This window comes from Rhinolophus hipposideros (genome assembly GCF_964194185.1).
Source record: "Rhinolophus hipposideros genome assembly, chromosome: 17".
In the NCBI taxonomy this organism is placed as follows: Eukaryota; Metazoa; Chordata; class Mammalia; order Chiroptera; family Rhinolophidae; genus Rhinolophus; species Rhinolophus hipposideros.
The window spans coordinates 42,787,331-42,809,337 of record NC_138063.1 but is presented as its reverse complement, the minus strand read 5'-3'; the positions used below and the strand labels follow the sequence as shown (position 1 = coordinate 42,809,337).

At 32.5% G+C, this 22,007-nt stretch overlaps 1 protein-coding gene across 5 annotated transcripts in view; it reads right to left on the bottom strand.

Moving 5' to 3' along the window:
* The window catches only part of ROCK1 (Rho associated coiled-coil containing protein kinase 1), a 149,219-nt gene that overhangs the window by 57,160 nt on the left and 70,052 nt on the right, over positions 1–22,007 (bottom strand). For all 5 annotated transcript variants that reach the window (XR_013995286.1, XR_013995287.1, XM_081078778.1 and 2 more), the window contains 7 exons: positions 20,372–20,547; positions 19,416–19,500; positions 18,042–18,186; positions 17,595–17,733; positions 14,689–14,780; positions 5,739–5,898; positions 1,432–1,492 (listed from right to left, as the gene is read on the bottom strand). Coding sequence is in view for 3 of the 5 variants with exons in the window: in XM_081078778.1 (XP_080934904.1) it covers positions 1,432–1,492; positions 5,739–5,898; positions 14,689–14,780; positions 17,595–17,733; positions 18,042–18,186; positions 19,416–19,500; positions 20,372–20,547 (858 nt within the window). In the remaining 2 variants the exon portion in view is untranslated. The remainder of the gene's footprint in view (positions 1–1,431; positions 1,493–5,738; positions 5,899–14,688; positions 14,781–17,594; positions 17,734–18,041; positions 18,187–19,415; positions 19,501–20,371; positions 20,548–22,007) is intronic.

Sequence of the window (22,007 nt, the reverse complement as noted above, 5' to 3'; positions counted from 1 at the left end):
CTAAAAATGACTGCTACCTACTCCTTTCCTCAGTTAAAATTAAGTAGGCTCTAGGACACATAAAATTCAAAGAAGTGCTCTAAGAATAGCCAGATAATTATTTCTGATACTTATAAGAAAAGTCTAGTTAACCCAAAAGGACCTTCTCAAATGTAAGCAATATTTTTTGCTTTAACCTCTGTCACCTGTCTCATGAACCTGAGCTATATGAACAACAGAAAGGACTAATGTCTCTAATATTTACTTCCAGTAATTTTCAGCAGATAAACCAATACAGTCATTCTTCATTTGAACCTTTTTTCTTCTAGCCTTGAAGATCCACCCTCTGTCCTTCTTTGCCTTGAAATCTACAGACTACATTACCTGGGCTCTATTGCCCTTTAATTTTAAGGTTGTTTTCAGCCTACAGGGAACACCAGCAGAAAATCAGAAGATGGGAGAAATGAAATACTATTCACTCTCCCCACACTCTTCTTGTATTACTGTGGTTCTGGCAGTGTTCTATGTTCTGTGCTTCTTTTATGATTCTAGGCTTTCTTAGAACTGTGATAATAAGACTTGTCTCTCCTGTCCCTTCAGGCAGGCAATGGCTTCCCACTGTTGTTAATCAATGGGTGCTTTAGTACCCTTTATTTATTGCTCCCCGTGACCCTGCTCATACCACTCTTCCATTCATTAAACTCTCATCATTTAATAAATGAATAAATGAAATGTGGTACATACATACAACAGAATATTTTCAGCTTTAAAAAGGAATACAATTCTGACACATGCTACAACATGGATGACTCTTAAGGACATTATGCTAAGTGAAATTAACCAATCACAGAAAGTCAAATATTGTATGATTCTACTTATATGTAGTACCTAAATAGTCAAATTCAGAGACAGAAAGAATAGTGGTTACTAGTGGCTGGAGCAGAGAGTGGATAGGGAGTTTAATGTGTATAGAGTTTTAGTTTGGGATGAAGAAATGGTTGTGGAAATGTATGGTGATGGTTGCACAACAATGTGAATATACTTAATGTCACTGAACTGTTTGATTAAAAATGGTAAATTTTGTGTTATGTATATCTTATCACACACAAAAAACTCTCTTCATTTAAATCTTTCAAATGTGCCATCTGTTTTCCTGTCAAGACCCTTACGGATACATTGATTTATCATAAATTCCTAATTTTAAGGATTAGAAAAACCACCACTATCCATCTGTGTGGCAATTTATGGTTTACTAACTGCCTCCACATATAATATCCCATTTGATATTTAGGCAAGAAATCAAACTGGAGACGACAGAAGGTAAAAACTGCTATGAAAATTTAAGTTCACTAACGACCTATTCAGGAGCAATGCATGCATGCTTACTTAATATCATGCACACAAAATACATTATCCACAAGACTTTTTAAAAAATAATAAGAAAATGCCTACCAAGCTTTTATCTGCATTGGAGCTTGTTCTGTTATCATTAGGATTTGCTGAAGATACGTATCTGGGAAGAAAAAAAGATTTTAAAAGTAAACAAAACCAATAACAAATACTATGTTTGTTTTTTGTTCAGTATTGTAGTTGCTCTGCTTTTTAAAACTTGAGTACAGGTAAGGTACTACTGCTGCTGCTGCCACTGCCCCTGCTACTTCCTCTACTATGCAACCACTACTATTATTAATACTTCTACTATTGCCACCAGTCACTGCCTTAGTTAACCAGTACAGCTCTCAAAAAAATACCAAATAGTGGGCCGGCCCGGTGGCTCAGGTGGTTAGAGCTCCATGCTCCTAACCCCGAAGGCTGCCGGTTCGATTCCCACATGGGCCAGTGGGTTCTCAACTACAAGATTGCCAGTTCAATTCCTCGACTCCCGCAAGGGATGGTGGGCTCCGCCCCCTGCAACTAAGATTGAACACTGGCACCTTGAGCTGAGCTGCCGCTGAGCTGCCGCTGAGCTCCCAGATAGCTCAGTTGGTTGGAGCGCATCCTCTTAACCACAAGGTTGCCGGTTCGACTCCCGCAAGAGATGGTGGGCTGCGCCCCCTGAAACTAGAAACGGCAACTGGACCTGGAGCTGAGCTGCGTCCTCCACAACTAAGACTGAAAGGACAACAACTTGAAGCTGAACAGCACCCTCCACAACTAAGATTGAAAGGACAACTTGACTTGGAAAAAAGGCCTGGAAGTACACACTGTCCCCCAATAAAGTTGTTTCCCTTCCCAATAAAATCTTAAAAAAAAAAATAAATAGTAACAGTATACTTTATAGCTATTATGGGACAGTTGTTAATGTACTACATATTAATTAATAGTGAAAAATAGAAGTGTCCTTTAACTATGTCCTTAAACATATATAACAGTGCTCTAAAAGAAACAGCAGGAAAATGTTCCTTCCTATGATTCCTTGAAAAAATAATCAGGAGACAACAACATGTGCTACAAAGCAGATTTGCACAGAATAGGTCCCATGTAACAAATGACACATTCTGTATGTAGTACAATTTAATTCCATTGACTATTAAGTATCTCAGAAATTCAGTGTGAGATTCTGCATTATGTAAATAAAATATACAACACTGCCAGTAGAATCTGAATTAGATAGACCACACTATTTGATCTCTAAGATATTTTCTAAATTTAATATGCTGTATAACTGAAGTTGATATTTAGCCTCCTGCAGTTAGTTTCTCTGAATGCAGCACTGCAAATGTAAGAACACTACCTGTACAAATTCATTCATTCTTATACTTCTTGTTTTATTTTCTTTCAAGGTTCTTTTGCATATTATATTGTTTTTATATAGAAAGTGTAAATTTAGGGAACTTTCATGAAAGAGGAGTTAGACTATAAGGAACATAGCTAAAGTTTAAGGCAGTTTTTAAAATCACTTTTTTTTGAGGGACGGGGAAGTGTGTACATCCAGGACTTTTTGGGGAAGTGTGTACTTCCAGGACTTTTTCCAAGTCAAGTTGTTGTCCTTTCAATCTTAGTTGTGGAGGGAGCTACTCAGCTCCAGTTGCCGTTGTTAGTTGCAGGGGATGCAGCCCACCATCCCTTGCAGGAGACAACCAGCAACCTTGTGGTTGAGAGGACACGCTCCAACCAACTGAGTCATCTGGAAACTCAGTGGCAACTCAGCTCAAGGTGCCATGTTCAATCTTAGTTGCAGGGGGCGCAACTCACCATCCCTTGCGGGAGTCGAGGAGTAGAACCGGCAACCTTGTTGAGAGTCTGCACTCCAACCGAGCCATCTGGCCCATGTGGAATCAAACCGGCAGCCTTCAGCGTTAGGAGCATGGAGCTCCGACTGTCTGAGCCACCAGGCCAGCCCTAAAATCACTTTTAATTCAGCTGTACTTTAGCAATAAAAATCTCTGCCCTTGGAAATTGAAAGTATGTCTGAATTTCAGAAGAATTTCTGAAGTTTTCTATTTTATGCCAGTAATTCAAAATTATACCTACTCATTACAATAAGGCTAATTAATATTTTGCTGATCTCTTATTTTTATTAAGCATAACTGTATCTTTGACCATTCATGTAATAAGCAATTACTAAACACTATACGAGATGTGATCAAAAAATACGGTAAATGTCTAAATTAAAAAAATGTATTACAGTAAAAGACACATTGCCATTAATCCCTCTCAAAACACTCCCCCTCACTTCGAACACACTTATCCCATTGTTCTTGCCACTTTCTGAAGCAGTTCTGGAAGCCCTCTTTCATGAGTGTCTTTAGTTGCGCTGTTGTGGCTGCCTCGATGTCCTGAACCATTTTGACTTTGGGGAAGTCACATGATGCCAGATCGAGTGAATAAGGTGGACAAACCCACACCATAATGTTTTTATATGACAGAAATTGCCGTATACCAGAAGTGATGTGTAAAACAGAGCACTATCATGATGGAGGATGATTTATGGCATACTTTAAAACACACCTTTTCTCAATCGTAGCTCACATCCGACTAACTGCACCAAACAAGTTGAAACTTGTCACACACTGTTACTAAGGTTCGACGTGCTGCCTTCCATATTGAAGATCCCTGCCTTTCTGTTGGATGGCATGTGGCAGCAGCATTCACCGTACTTTTTGATCACAGCTCGTATTACTCAATAAGGTGGTGGTACTTAAGAACAGAGTACAATTTTTACTTTTAAGAAACTAATAAGTTAGTTTGGGATACACATACAACATATGAATACAAGGAAAAACCAGACAACATAATCAAATGCATGACAATGTAATGTTTAATTGAAAATGACCTTTGCATAAACCTAAGTAAAGTAATTAACTCAAAATCCAGAGTGTTTCAGAAACCAACCCAAGAATAACTGATAAAAATACAAAACAATAAAAGGATGCTTCAGCAAAAACTACTTTGAAGCTTAACTGTGTATGTATGTCAATATAAAATAGCTGTAATATTATACTCATGAAATGTTAGGAAGAGAAAAAGGATTAAAATATTGGACTTTTCTAAGGGTCAAAACTCAAATACTACCTACCAGTACCTGGTTGGTGATACAACAAAAATTATTCAGTATTGTCTTACAGTTAAGTTATTAGAAAAATTTCATAAGCCAGGACTAAATTGCCTTCTTGTTTTCTAAACTTGAGCTGAATCAGCTCTTATAAAAAAGTTTTGACTAAAATGATCCTCACTTTAAAATAAGGTTAGTTTATAATAACCTCAAATTTAATAATTACCCCAAGCAATTCAATATGTAGTAACATTCTAATGGACTATAATTTGATCAGAAGCACATAAAATAAATTTAATAATAGAGTTGATACATCTATCTAGTAAATGTTGCCATATGATTTACTGTATGCTGGTGCAGCACTTGGTTTAGATTTCTATTGTGCAGCACTTATCAACCTATATTGTACAATTTATCCATATCCTCACTAGGATATGAGCATCTTAAAAGAAGGTACTATATCTTCTTCATCCTCTCTCTGTACTGTGGTGCTTAGTATGAACCTGACAAGAGTAAGTTGCCAAACGTGTTTGTTGAATGAATGAATAAATGAATGCTCAGCAAAGTGAAATAATGTTAAATATTTAACTTATATCTCAAGTCTACTTGAAATAACTAAAGCTAACATTAGCTCATACTAATAAATTAACATTAATTGAGTGCTTACTCCATGCAAAGCATTGTTCTGTTTTACTCTTGTGATTTGCTAAATCCTTACAACAACACTATGAGAAAAATATTATCATCATCCTCATCCCTATTTTTAAGGCAATAGAGGCATAAACGGTTAAAGTTATTTGCCTATGGTCACAAGGTCTCACATGCTACACGACACAGTGAATTCATTTAGTACTTTTGGAAGGAATCGATTTTTGAAGACCTGAAAATTATAGGCCTTTGTGAACATCAAGATAGTGATGATTATACTAGAAAATTATTCATTGTTCCAAAATGTATTAAAAAACGAGAACTCTTTGCATAACAAAATTAACCAAAAATATCAGGTTAGCAGAATCTTTTAATCTATTAATTTTTATAACTTGATGATACGGTGTATCATTTAGCAAAGAATTTCTGAAAAACAGTATCCAGAACATGGATGAGTCTGAAAAAAAATAAATAGCAAATACTAGCAATATCATGTGTTCCTGAAAAATGGCATATTAAGATACTTTAAATGTTCTTAAAATGATTTTTAGATATGCCTAAGGAAATTAGTACTTATCCTTAAAAATCAATGTTTAGCTCCGATTGGTATACTTACCTACGATTGCTATAATATGTAAATCCTACAAAAGGTAGTTGATTGCCAACGAAAGCTTTAGGTATGGGGAATGTTTCTTCATCTCCTTTATCTTCCTCCAAGTCATCAAAATTACTTGTATCAATGTCACTACTTAAATCAGGTACAACTGGTGCGACAGCTAAAAATAAAAACAAAATCAGAAGTTCACTTCAAATTTGATATAAAAATAAAGTGAAGCAAAGATTCCATACCAACTACAAATAGTTTCTTACATACACAAAACTTATGAACTACAAATTTCAAATGGGTTGAATGAATCCTATTATAGTAAGCTTTATTAAGATTATTAATCAATTGATATTCATCACATATAGTTTTATGAAACAATTATCTTCAAAAGTACCTGTAAGTATCATCTATACCTCAAGTTAATCTAAATATTACAAGTATTGTTAAGGTTTGTTTTAGAATACACCATAGTATAAAATATTCAAAAGCACTTAGAACCACAGAAAAGACTTTCCATAAACTATACCATAACAAATTGTACTCAAAGTTCTTTAGATTCAAACATAGTATTTTGTTTGTTCAATATGCTCTTATAGCAAACTAGAAATCTAGGTTACTTCTTAGTAGCCCTGGATATAATAATTTGGTACTGAAATACCTTTACTTGTCTAAAATCTACATAATCCCTGCCCGCAAACTCAGTATCTCTATAAGATTAAGTTACAAGGAGCAAATTATTTTGAATTATATTTTTAGACTGGCTATCTTCCCTGAAAAAAGTGATTAAGGAATAACTCAGTGAGGTATTTATAAAATGGCCATAAGGAAAAAAAGCAAGGATACAAAACATGGACACAGAATCTTGAAAAGATATAAATTTGGTAGGGGAACAAAGCTCATATATATTTAATAATATAAAACCATACATGGCAATGCTTAAATCTTCGTAACATAAGAGAAACTACCATATGAAACTAATACTAATATCTTCTTTGGGGCTTGCTATAGAGAGTACATCCAGAACTAAATTTTAGGAAAAATGTTTTTTTAAGTTACAAAAATACATGGAATATAACAAAGATCACTTTAATATTATCAGTAAAATATTGAATAATTATTTTAGATACAATCATTTCATGTTTCTTTAGAGAAAAAGATAAATATGAAGCAAACAAAACAAAAATAACTGAACCAGAATTATGGTCTTAATCTTTTACATAAAGCAATTTTTTTATTGCATCATCTGGGTATTCCAGGTAAGAAATACTGATGTGCATCTCAGATACAGTGAACTATTTGATGAATTTGGGAATGAAACAATACATTTAAACCAAAGACACTGTAATACTAACAATGAATGAGAAAAGGCCTTTTCTTACTTAATGGTCAAGAAAACTGCCTGACTAGACAATTATAGTTCCGTAGTAATAGTAATTGCCTAATTTGTAAAATGAGTAAGAAAAAAGTCATCTCTTCTTCCTAGTGAAGTATGTCAGTCAATTATGGTCTTTGCCCACATATTAGGTCACAAAACAAGTCTCAATAAATTTAAGAAGACTGAATTCATAACAAGTGTCTTCTCTGACTACAGTGGTATGAAACTAGAAATCAACTACAAGATAAAAACTGAAAAACACACAAACACATGGAGACTAAATAACATACTACTAAATAATAAAGGGGTCAACAATGAGATCAAGGAAAAATATCAAAAGATACCTTGAGACAAATGAAAATGAAAACACAACACAAAATCTATGGGACACAGCAAAAGGAATCCTAAGAGGGAAATTCACAGCAGTACAGGCCTACTTGAAGAAACAAGAAAAATCTCAAATCAACAATCTGTCTTTACAGATAAGGGAACTGGACAAAGAACCAGCAAACAAAGCTCAAAGTGAGCAAAAGGAAGGAAATAATAAAGATCAGAGCAGAAATAAAGGAAGTAGAGACTGAAAAAAATAATACAAAAGAGCAATGACACTAAGGGCTGTTTTTTTGGAGAAAAATAATTGACAAACTTCTAACCAGATACTTCAAAAAAGAAGAGAGAAGACCCAAATAAATAAAATCAGAAATGAAAGAGAAGTGACAACTGACACCAAAAAAACACAAACAATTCTAAGAAAATATTATGAGCAACTATATGTCATCAAATGAGACAATCTAGAAGAAATGGAGAAATTCCTAGAAGCATATAATCTTCTAAGGCTGAATCAAGAAGAAACAGAAAATCTGAACAGACCGAATACTAACAATAAAATTGAATTAGTAATCAACAAGCTCCCAACAAACAAAAGCCCTGGACCCGATGGTTTCACAGGTGAATTTTACAGAACATTTTAAAAAGAATTAACACCTATTCTCCTCAAATTATTTCAAAAACTCCAATAGGAGAGAAGGCTCCCAAGCTCATTTAATGAGGCCATCATTACCCTGATTCCAAAACCAGACAAAGACATTACAAACAAAGAAAACTATAGGCTGTTACCCTAATAAACATAGATGCAAAAATCCCCAACAAAATATTACCAAATCGAATTCAGCAATACATTAAAAAGATCATATACCACAATCAAGTAGGATTCATTCCTGGTATGCAAGGTTGGTTCAATATCCAAAAATCAATTAATGAGATATACCACATAAACAAAATGAAAAATAAATCACATGATCATATCAATAGATGCAGAAAAAGCATTTGACAAAATCCAGCATTCATTTATGATAAAAACTCTTACCAAAGTGAGAATAAAGGGAACATATCTCAGCATCATACAGGCCGTATAAGACAAAACCACCGCTAATATCATACTCAATGCGGAAAAGCTAAAAGCATTTCCCTTAAGATCAGGAAGAAGACAAGGATGTTCACAATCACCACTTTTATTCAACATAGTGCTGGAAGTTCTAGCCACAGTGATCAGACAAGAAAAAGAAATAAAAGGCATCTAAATTTGAAAGGAGGAAGTAAAATTATCATTATTTGCAGGTGACAGGATACTGTATTTAGAGAACCTCAAAGATTCCACCAAAAATCTATTAGAACTGATAAATGAATTTAGTAAAGTAGCAGGATACAAAATTAATATTCAGAAATTGATTGCATTTTTATACACCAATAATGAACTATGAGAAAGAGAATTAAGAAAACAACCCCATTTACAATTGCATCAAAAAAAATTACTTTGGAATAAATTTACCCAAGAAAGTAAAAGACCTATACTCAGAAAATTATAAGACATTGAAGAAGAAATTAAAGAAGATACAAATGAATGGAAACATATATCATGCTCATGGATAGGAAGAGTATAGTTAAAATGTCCATGCTACCCAAAGCAATGTGCAGATTCAACGCAATCCCCATCAAAATACCAATTATATTTTTCACAGAACTAGAACAAATAATCCTAAAATTTATATGGAACCGTGAAAGACCCCAAATTACCCTGGCAATCCTGAGAAATAAGAACAAAGCAGGAGGTATCACACTATCTGATATCAAATTATACTACAAGACTACAGTAATTAAAACAGCATGGTATTGGCATAAAAACAGACACATAACATAGATCAATGGAACAGAATACAGAGCCCAGAAATAAATCGATGCTTATCTGGTCATTTAATACTATGACAAAGGAAGCAAGAATTTACATTGGGGTAAAGACAGACTATTTATCTAATAAATGGTGCTGTAAAACCAGAGAGATGCATGCAAAAAAAATGAAACTGGTCCACCTTCTTACACAATATAGGAGAATAAACTCAAAATTGATTAAAAGACTTAAATGTAAGGTTTGAAACCATAAAACTCCTAGAAGAAAATATAGGAAGTAAACTCTCAGACATTACCCTTAGTAATATTGTCACTGATATATATCCCCTCAGACAAGGGAAACAAAAAAATAAAAAATGGGACTACATCAAAATAAAAAGTTTTTTCACAGCAAAGGAAACCATTAACAAAACTAAAAGACATCATACTGAATGGGAGAACGTATTTGCCAATGACACATCTTATAAGGTTTTAATATCTAAAATTTATAAAAAAACTCATACAACTCAACACCAAAAAAACAAACAATTGAATTGAAAAATGGGCAGAGGACATGAAAAGACATTTCTCCAAACGGGACATATAGGTGGCCAATAGATGTAGGAAATGATGCTCAACGTCACAAATCATCAGAGAAATGCAAATAAAAACCACAAGAAGATACCACCTCACTTCTGTCCAAATGGCTATCATCAATAAATCAACAAACAACAAGTGTTGGTGAGGATGTGGAGAAAAGGGAATCCTCATGTCCTGTTGGTGGAATTGCAAATTGGTGCACCCATATGGAAAACAGTGTGGAGGTTCCTCAAAAAAATTAAAACTACAACTATGATATGACCCAGCAATTCCACTCTTGGGTATTTATCCAAAGAAATTCAAAACAGTGATTCGAAGAAATATATGTTTACTGCAGCACTATTCACAATAGCCAAGATAAGAAATAACCAAAATGCCCATCGATAGACAACTGGATAAAGAAACTGTGGTACATTTATACAATGGAGTATTATTCTACAATAAAAAAGAATGAAATCTTACCATTTGCAACATCATGAATGTACCTAGAGGGCATTATGTTCAAGTGAAATAAGTCAGACTGAGAAAGACAAATACCATATGGTCTCATTTATATGTGGAATCTAAAAAACAGAATAAATGAGCAAAGAAAACAGAAATAGATGCATTGACACAGAGAAAAAAACTGATGGTTGCTAGATGGGAGGGGTGTGGAGATGGGGGAGAAGATGAGCGGATTAGAAAGTACAAATTGGTAGTCACAAAATATTCCCAGGGTATGAAATACAGTATGAGGAGTATCATCAATAATGTTGTAAAGACTATGATGAGTACTGGACTAATCAGGGGGATCACTTCATAGATTATATAAATGCCTAACCAATGTGTTATACACATGAAAATAATATTGAATGTCAACTATAATACATATATAGTCACAGGGTATGAAATATAGCATAGGGAATATAGTCAATGGTATTATAATAGCTATGTACTATGTCAGAGGGGTAGTAGACCTGAAGGGGTTATCACTTTGTGAGGGGTGTAAATGTCTAACGATTATGTTGTTTTGTACACTGAAACTACTAAAAAAAAAAAAAGAAATGTTCTAGGCATAAATTTGACTTTAATTGGTTCTCAATTTTAAAACCATTTTGCTGACTGAGGGACATTTGGTAATGCTTAAGTACATTATCAGTTGTTAGACTGAGGGAGGTACGTTATTGGCATCTAGGGGTAGAGACCAGGGACAGTATCCTTACACCATATATAAAAATTAACTCAAAAGAATGGAAAGCAATGACTCCAACACATATTTGTACACCAATGTTTAGAGAAGCGTTATTCACAATAGCTAAAATATACAAGCATTCCAAATGTTTATTAATAAATGAATGGATTAAAAAATGTGGTATATAAAACACAATGGAATATTAGTCAGCCTTAAAATGAAATGAAATTCTGAGAAATGCTATAACATTGATGAACCCCAAAGATTAAGTAAAATAAGTCAATCTCAAAAGGATGATATCTGAGGTACCAGAATAGTTAAATTCATAGAAACATAAAGTAGAATAGTGGCTACTGGGGGGCTAGAGTTAGAGAAGAATGGAGAGTATTATTTAATGTATACAGAAATTTAGTCTGGGATGATACAAAAGTTCTGGAGATGGAAGGTGGTGATGGTTGCACAATGTGAAGATCAGTACCACTGAGCTGTACACTAAAATAAATGGTTAAAATGGTTAATTTTATGTTATATATACTTTACTACAATAAAAAGATAATTTTTCTGAAACTTTTTTTTTAAAGCCCAATGTAATGGTGAGAAGGTCTAAACATCTAAGACGTGAAACTTGTTAGACCCTAAATTCTTTATCCACTAAGCCTATACTGATAATCTCTCCCATGAGAATGTAACTCTGAAAGAGAGGATACCAGACTTAATCTACAGAACTTAAAATAGTATATATGTGCTTAGAGACAATCAATTTTATTTGTTTTTAACTAAACTGAGAACTTTCCTCATGACCCGACAGCACTGTTACCACCTTGTGTATTTCTCACCAGCTACAGGTGGATTAAGTACTTGCAATATCTTAAATGAGGTCATGAATGGCAAAGTGTTTTGTAAGTTAACAAATATTAACATAATATTATTAATAACGTATTATTATATGTAATAAATGTTATTTTCTTTTCTCCAAATTCAACTGCCAAGAAGTATCATTCCCTACATTTCTAGTCTGATAATACTGAATAGTGGAAATCTTTAAGTGGTTTGTGGTATTATGGAAGATCAAAGTCTTTGGAATCAGACTTAGATTTGAATCCTGACATTGTCATTTACTAGCAATGTGACTTGTAGCAAGTTATTTAGTCTTTTCATTTCTTCTGCCTTCTATCTTTAATCTCATTCCTATCATTTAATTCTATCTCAAATGGGTGGAAAAGTAATTTTACAATCGTAATACTTTGTGCCTCTAAATTAAGAGGCACTGAATAAGATCAGGAAGCTCATGGAAATTCTGTAAAAAATCATGCTAGTTTTATCCTGCTCCCACACCACCAAGGAAAAGATGATAAAGATTAATTACCACTGTAACTTGTAGACATGAAAGTGGTAAAACTACCAAAAGAACTATTATTTGCAAAAGGTAAGCAATTTTGCCAAAGAAAATTGGACAGTCAAAAAAAATTGTAAAGAATTAGAACTGTTTCGTAATGTTAGAAAACTTAGAAGGTCAGAGAGGTCAGTTCAGAACAAAAGTATTCTTGGTATTTTAGGGGTGGGAAGTGAAGAAGGGATAGGGAGAGGGAAAAGGAAGAAGAGAACAATAAATACTACAGACTTTAATTTTTCTTTCTTTTTCTAAACAGTGACTATAAAATAGGAGGTATTAGGATTAGGAAAAGCTATCAAAAAGTTTGTAAGTATGTTAAATCTAAGTATACTATAGCAAAGCGATGGATAAATCTTTAAAAAAATATACAAGTGATAATACTACTAACAAATTACCTAATTACAGACATTCTTTAAATATAAAGTTCTTTTGACTTAAATCAATGAAGTAATTCACTTTACCTGCTTTTTCCATAACTATAAACAGTTATATTAAGGAGGTATAACAATATCATAAAATGCCATTGGTTTGGACTCCACAATTCCACTACACTATGAGCTTCACAATGCAAAGAATGTTTGCTGGTTTGATCACTGTTGTTTTCCTACTGACTGAAACAGAATGATGCTCAGCATACAGTAGGTGTTCAATATTTGTTGACTAGGTTACCGCTCCTCATAATTAATATCAGTCTTTCAAAACACACAAAAAAATATGTTCTCCCTACGTTTTAGAGTCATTTATTGTGTGGTTATTTTATAGGTATTTATGCATTGCTTCACTTTGCAAAAGAATTTAAAGCAATACGAAAGATACTTTGTATTTCTTTAGTCCTCATTTAAGTTTTCTTCAGATTTATAATCATATTTATATGTTTTCAGCCTTCTTAAATTTTACAAAGAGCATAAATTGAATAATAACACAAAGCTTTTCAATGCAACCATTCATCACCTCTCTTTCTTTCTACTCAATCTCTGTCTTGCAACAGTTTCTCATGCAGCATGAAGACAACAATCATGTCATATTTACTTATGAGGAAGAGGAAGTTCCTTATTTCCCGGTGTATAGCTGTTAAATTTTCCCAATGTCAAGTTGCTCCTGTAACTTCTCCAGATAGCAGGTCATTCAATGTCATTCTTTGTAGAGGTACAATTTCTTAATTTCCACAGGAATTTTTTACTTCCCCTTCCCACCTCTCAGTCAATTTTATAGCTTAGTAGAATGTATGTACCGTACTGAAAGGCAATGTAACTACTTCTTTTAAAATATTTGATAACTAGGATAGTGAACACTAATTTTGGCAAACCTACATGACCTAGTTCTTCAAAATTAACAAGATTTTTCTCTTCAGAAAGAACTATCCCTCACAGTCTCAAACAGACAGGCAGTCCTTAAGACAAATAACTAATTTATAACTGTTTCTAAAACCACATAGTGAGTCCATTTCCATTACTATTCATTGCTATTGGTACAGCAAGAAGAGAGAGTCTTATATACACTATGTTTTCTTTGATAATGAAAAGGGGAAAAAATTCCTGAGTCTTCAACAGGGGAAAGATAAATTCTTAGCCTCCCAAATCCACAAAAATGATGGGAACTTTGGTGCCATGATAATTTTGATCGAGCAATGCTGAACGAGGTTTTCTGTAAAATTATGTAATTTTAACTGTTTTTTGAAATAGGGAGATTTTCTAAACTAACCGAAAATGAACTTCTTGCACACTACATATTTTTATTTCTGAACTGTAAGCTGCAAGCCTGATGGAATCAATATACCCTAATTTCCTACATCCTCATACAAATCAATATTTTACTAATGTTTATCAATAATAGAATCATATATTTTATTTTAGGTTTTAGTAAAAACAACTTGTATTTTCACAAGAAATATATTTTAATTTCATTACCTGTTATTCATTGACTCTTCCATTCATTGACTGAGATACTAACATCTAAAACAAAGAGCAATTCAACTAAGATCAAATATCAACTTACGACTCCAGAGCCCAGCTCCACTATAGGTACATAGTATTTCATCTTGGTATCTTGAGTGGGATGTAAAAGCAGCAGCAGTACAACTTTCCTAATATTATCAAATATACTCTCTTTTAACTAAGTTAAGACAACACCCATATTGCATTTGTATACTTTAGATTTTCATCAGATATACACATATATTAGCAAGGCAATTTCAACAGACTATTTACCACAACTACTTTCAAATATTCACTGTAACGTGCAATAAAAAGTAACTTACTGTCTCGGAGTGTTTCCCAAGCCCACTGATCATTTTTGAAGAAGAGATGTCGTTTGATTTCTTCTACACCATTTCGTCCTAATCTCACCTCTCTGAATAGAGAGGGAAGGAGAAAAGTTATTAATCATTTAAGATATCATAATCTGTCCAGGTTTATTTGTGGGCTTGATTCTAAATCTGTGCAGGATGTTAAATACAGTTCTAAGTCACCCTGAAATTATACTGATCATCAGCACAATTTTCATCTTAAATAAAAAATAAGTTCAAGACTGAGATTAAAGAATTTTTTTTAAAGAAAAAAATATACAAAAAAAAGATCTGTTGATACTGCATGACTTTCTATTGTCAATGAAATACAGATGAATCACTCGCCTTTCTTCATTAGCATAATGAATAAAAAACAGTGAATTTTCCGATAGCTTTTTAAAACAGTGGTAGTTACACATATTTTGCAACCAACAACTTTACTTCAAAGCAGAAACTAACAAAAGCTCAGAAAGGCATTTAAAAATTTAAACTTCCATTTTATAATCTATTAAATATTTCTGACCAAATTTGAGAGCTTTAATAGGACAAGTTATTAATTCCTGGCCTTTTCAGTGAATGTAAGAGATAGTGTTTAAAAACATGCCTAGAGCTTATTTTGAGAGAGGAACTTAGCAACTTTTGTTCTCTAGTAGATTACTTATAAACAATAATACCCTGAATTACAATTTTTTCCATGAGTTAAAAGATTAACTGCTTTAGCTATATGATATTTTTTAAAGAAGTTTTTTCCCTGACTCTCCCAGACTGGAGTGGTGCACCTCTCCATGATTCTATGGCACACACTACTTAATTCAGAGTACCTCCCTCTCTGTATGATAAATGTCTCATATCATTATTTCCTCCAAAGGACTATGAGGTAGTGGAGAACAGTGGCTGTGTATCTTGTTCATTTCTACCCTGTTTCCCCAAAAATAAGACCTAGCCGGACAATCAGATCTAATGCGTCTTTTGGAGCAAAAATTAATATAAGATAATATAATATATAGTATAATATAGTATAGTATAATATATAACATATTATAACATAATATATAATATAATACAGTATAGTATAGTATAGTATAGTATAGTATAGTATAATATAATATAATATAATATAATATAATATAATATGATATGATACCGGGTCTTATATTAATTTTTGCTCCAAAAGATGCATTAGAGCTGATTGTCCGGCTAGGTCTTATTTTTGGGGAAACATGGTGTATCCTTAGCACCTAACACACGGCACAGCACTAATATTTATATAGCACATACATTAAAATGTAAAAATCTGAAAAACTATAAATTTCATGTTCTAAGGGAGATAAGTTAATTTTAATTAAATTAGAAATTGAAATATATTTAAAAGTATCTAGGTCTCTCTACTATTTAAATTAACAACGTACAAATATAATGTTAATTGAAATCTTAGTAAGCCATCTGGTTCATGTTTAAATTTAAAAATTAAACCACAAGGGTATACAAACTATATTTAGCCCTGTATAATACGTTCCCGTATATAACGCGTACCCACATTTTGGGCCCAAACATTCAGGGGAAAAAATCTTTTGTTTTAATTTTTTAATTCAAATTTGTATTTGTTTACATTTAGGTACTTGTGTTTTATACTATAAAGGAATTATAGCATTTATTTTTTTAACATATTATGACAAAAACCTTTATATAACAAATATTACAAAACACAAGAACAGAGATACAAGGTACAAGAAATGTTATGTACTGGTAACAAATTTACAATACTGACACATCATAGAAGACCAAGAACTCTTCGTTGTTACAACTTTGTCTTAAGTTCAACAAAACCGATTATCGTATTCCAGGACATTATTTTGCATATGGATATCATTAATGATTTCTAAAGTTACACTTTTAACTCATAAGCACAAACAAAAGAATTAAAAACATTTATATAGATATGGAATTAGTACAACCCCTGTATAATTCGCATCCTTATTTTTCCCTCACAAATTTGGGCAAAATACAGTTAACAGGCTAGTTTTGTTTCTAAAACACACACATGCATATACATGTATAAAAATATTTCTTAAATACGGAAGACATCATATCAATGACTATCTCTAGAAGGAAGGAGATAAGAAATACATTTCATTTTACAGCTTTGCACTATGTAGTTAATTTCAACAAGCACATACCGTATATAATTAAATCCTTTTCCCCGCTCTACTGAGGTATAATTGAGAACATTTTAAGATAAAGTGTACAACACAATGATTTGATACATGTATACATTGTGAAAGGATTCTCCCATCTAGTTAATTGACACATATTTCACCTCACATATTTATCTTTTTTGGGGAGGGAGGGGGAACAAGAACATGTAAGTTCTACTCTCTTAGCAAATTTCAAGTATACAATACAGTGTTATCTTAAATGCTGTCAATTGGAAGATGCATCATCATTTTTCTATCACTAGGGAATAAATGTTCCCAATTAAATTAATACATGCCATTGATTGTAAGATACACTCTATTTTCGGAAATGTTAACATGTTAAAAAAAAATCTCAGACTCAATAAAATATACCATCATTTTTATGCTTAACCAAGTTAAAAAGTTAACAATGAAATAAAAAGAATCATCTGGTCTAGCCATCAGAAAAGAATATATTCTATCTTAATTTCTTAGATAAAGCAAGTGAGTTGAGATCCAGAAAAGGTATCCAGAAAATCATAAAATTATATTGGGTTTCACTGTCATGCATGATTTTGGGAATGGTAACATTTTTATTCCAATAGTTCAAACATAGGGGCTCAGATACAGACTTTAAAAACTAATCAGCAAAATGAGAATTTGCTTAGAACAAATAGAAAAAAAGTCAATGTTAAGATTATTTACCTGTCAGTAAGAAAGGCACAAATAAGATTTTTAGCTTCTTTTGATATGTCATTATCATCAGGGAAGGTAAGTGAATTTTTATGGTTCATAATCTTACTGTAAGTTCCAACCAGAGAATCTGCATAAAAAGGTGTATCACCTGAAAAATTGATAGGGAAAACAAAAGAAAATAAAAAATCAGTTTCAAAGGCAGAGTCAATGTTACTTGCTTAAAGATTACTAAATATACATAAACTGAAAACACACACTTAATATGTAAAAAGAAATATGTCACAAAGTTGCTTTAATCTTCTAAATAGCTTTTTAAAAGTAAGTTTGGATCAGTTTGTTCCCTACAAACAAAATCAACACTGCTTAATGTAATAAATATTTTAATAGAAGAAACCAAGAGATAAGTTTTGGGATGAGTAACTATTTTAGAGGTACACAGAATCCTCCTTTACTCACCTACAAGCATCTCATATAAAAATACTCCAACTGACCACCAATCACATTCTCGTCCATAATAACCATCACCACCTTGAGATTTTAATACTTCAGGGGAAATATAATCAGGTGTTCCAACTGCCGTATCACATCGTACCATACCTTCCTAAAAAGAGTGGCAGGCCAAATTTTGATTAGGATACAAATATAAAGTCTCAGTCATTTAAAATGACTTTAATATAATCTATAGAACTCTAAATCTTTGGGCTATAAAATATATTAAAATGTAATGCAAACTTGACAAAAATGAACAAATAAATTAATCATACACACGCACACACAGTATAGTCACAATATGCATATGTATACAGCAGTAATTTTTTATTTTGTAAATATGCCACTAGAAAGACACACTGCCAATATGTATTATTCCCCCAGTTGTGCCAATATAATGATTTCATTTTAAATGTAGATAGCAAGTATATAAACCAATGCAAATTGACGGAGGGGCAAACAGGATGAATCATTTTATAATATTAATATATAAATGATTTAATTGTTTTTATTAAAAAAGCCATTCAATTTAACAATGCTTGAAACTGAAGAAAACGTATAAAAGAATTGACTATACAAATATAAGATGGAGAGGAATGTGTATGGGGGAAAGGGCACAACAGTGTTAAGCATACTGAATATCTAATATGCATATTAACTCTCTCAACAACAAAACAAACAAAAACTAAAACCAAAAACTCTACATCCTTGTTACTTAATTTAGCTAGTGTTAATTCAACAGAATTATAATTAAATGTTCACACAAAAGTTCTCATGTGTTTCCTTCTAAGCAATAATTTTCCTTATAAAATAATAAATACAACTTCCTAGACACATATAAACTGTTTTAACTGAAAATAAAGCAGTATAATTGCTACTTTAACTATGTATATGTTATTTTTTATATAAATAATGAGATTGGGTATCTCTTAAGATTGACTCTTAAAATAAATAAGATCTTTTACATGTTAATAGGAGGCCAAGTGAAACATTAAAAAATACACACATTACTGAAACCCAATATTTATGAAATTAATTTTAACCCTGGGATTAGTATTTAGTTACTAATTCCATTTCTAGTTACCAATAGTGTATATTATAGAGTTATGATAAAGGATTTAGTAAATTTGGCAATGTACACTTACACTAAATAAAGAGGAAAAAATAAATAGCTTACAAGCTAATAATACAACATTGAAACCATGGCATCAATTTCAACAAAGGAGACAGGCCACATCAATTCTGTACAAGACCAGCTATGGTCAGTAAATTCCTATAATATTTTCTTAAAAGCATTTGTCTTGAATTAGTAAAAACTAAATTAAAATCTAATTGTTTAACCTTATTCATCTTCATACAAGTACCAAAATCTGCTAACTTCAAATGTCCAGATTTATCCAGCAGCATGTTATCAGGCTTCACATCTCTAAGGGGAGGGAAAAAAAAACAACCAGTAGAGCATTTCTGAAACAGATCAGACACTGATAAAAATTATATGAGGCAGTTATTTTAGGCCATGTATCCTCAGTCAATGTAGATAAGGGCACTTTTGATCTGTGTGTGCTCTCTAACCACATTTATAAATTGAACTTCAGCAGGGAAACCCCTTCATATTTTAATGCCTCAGAAGAAGACATAATATTCCCTTTCTTTTTAAGTAGAAGTTGATTCTTCCAGGGAGAAAATCAAATCATTTGAGAGAGAATAACCATAAAAAAGTGTAACACTTAGATATAAAAAGTTACTGAAACACACTTCTCAACAAAAGTACATAAATAACCCCAGGACTGGGACTAAGTCACTTTCATTTTTGTATCCCTGGAACTTAGCACAGCAACTGCACATTTGGATTCAAGTGGTGTTTACAAAACAAATGAAATTATTGTAATAAGTAAATATGACCTAGTCACTAATTAAAAGCAAATGTATTTGTATATTAAAAATTTGTATATAAAATTCATCAAAAGCAAATTAATTTGTATATTAAAAAATGAAAACTATTTAACACTCTGGCACATACCTCAGAAAACCAGCTTAACATTTCTATTTTTCTGAACACCATATAAAAGCTATATAATCAGATTAAGGGATATTATAAAATACATGTATTTACATCAATATTAAGCTGAAATGTTAAACTACAAATTTCAAAGTTTTAAATTCTGAAATATCATTCATGTCATATGGAAGGCGAATAGGTGGATACAGAGTGGGAAATGCTAATCGAATAAAGTGTAAGTACTCTTCAGCTTCTCTCTTCCAACAAAGGAGAAAATTTAAAGCATTTTTATTTTTACCTATGAATAAAACCCATAGAATGGATTGCGTCCAATGCAAGAACTACTTCTGCAGTATAGAATCGTGCCCATTTCTCAGGTACATCATAGTTGCTCATCAAGTTTACAAGATCTCCACCAGGCATGTATTCCATCACCATGTAGAGGTAACGATCATCTTGGAATGCATAAAAAAGCTACACAAATACAAAAAAAGATTAAGATTAAACAAAATTGTTTCATTTAAAGTTGGCAAAAATAACAATACAAAATTGAATTAAAAATTATAATAGTTTCAATAAAGAATATACAAGTCTCCCAAGCAAAGAAATATTTTGGTTCTAATTTAAGTTGTGCTTTGGTGGGATTTACTATTAAATTTATAGCAACACTGCAATTCTCAAGAAGTCTCAGCTATCCTTTATTCGCTGTGTTATTAGGCAATTTACTCATTCTCCCTGAGTCTTTATCATTATAATCCCTTCTAGAAGAATATAACAGACTATATATGTCATTTGACTTCTATGCTCAGTTAGCTTCTGGATGCCTGGCCATTAACAAGTGCTTAATAAACATCCAATGAATAAAAGCACAATTAATCTATAAACAGGGGATATACCTAATGGGGATTAATCACCTTTTAGAATTGCTAAAAAATTAGTGAATATATTGGGCCAGCCGGTTAGCTCAGTTGGTTAGAGCACAAGGTTGCCGGTTTGATCCCCATGTGGGCCACTGTGAGCTGTGCCCTTTACAACTAGATTGAAACAACTACTTGACTTGGAGCTGATGGGTCCTGGAAAAACACACTTAAATAAATAAAATGTTTAAAAAATAAAAAAATCAGTGAATATAGAAAGTACTTAGCACCCCAATAAACTTTAATTTAAAAAAAAGAAAGAGAAAGTACTTTGTACAAGAGATGCTCAATAAATGATAGCAGAAGGAGGAGCAGTAACAGCTAACAAAGAAGCAGGGAGACGTGGGCAGCAGCTGGAGTCAGAGCAGGAAGAGTAATGTCCATTGGTATGAAATTAGCAAGAATACAAGGAATAAGTGTATTTGTTATGTGACCAGGGTTGAGGCTAAAAGAAGAGCAAATTTACAGAAGGACATTTTAAGTAAACATGAGATTAGAATCCAACTAAAATTAATAAACCTTAGAGAAAAAAATGTACCTAATTTAGCATGATATTTATGTCTTAAAATCTTCCTTTTTATGTTTCATATTTTAATAGTGCTTAGTGATTTTAGTTACAAATTTAGCTGTTTTTATTTAAAAATATATTTTGGGGAAGGATAAGAAACCAAGTGGCATCTCATGGCTATCCCAGATTAAAGTATACAACTGGGCACCATAATGAAAGAAACACTGTTGATTTTAGTAGCAGTTTACCCTATTTATAGACAATGTATCAAGAAAAACAAAGTCTCAAGTATATAAGTTGTAAATTTAACCCTAAAAGTAACAGTTATGTCATGTTTTTTAATTGTCTAAGGAACACTGGACATTTTCTCTATCACCGGCTCTCAACCCAGTGGTGATAATTATCTCTCCCCGCTTCCCAACACAAAGAGACATTCAACAATGTCTGAACACATTTCTTTTGTTGTTACAAGTGGTATGTGGGAGTGGGGTGGGCTGCTACTGACATCA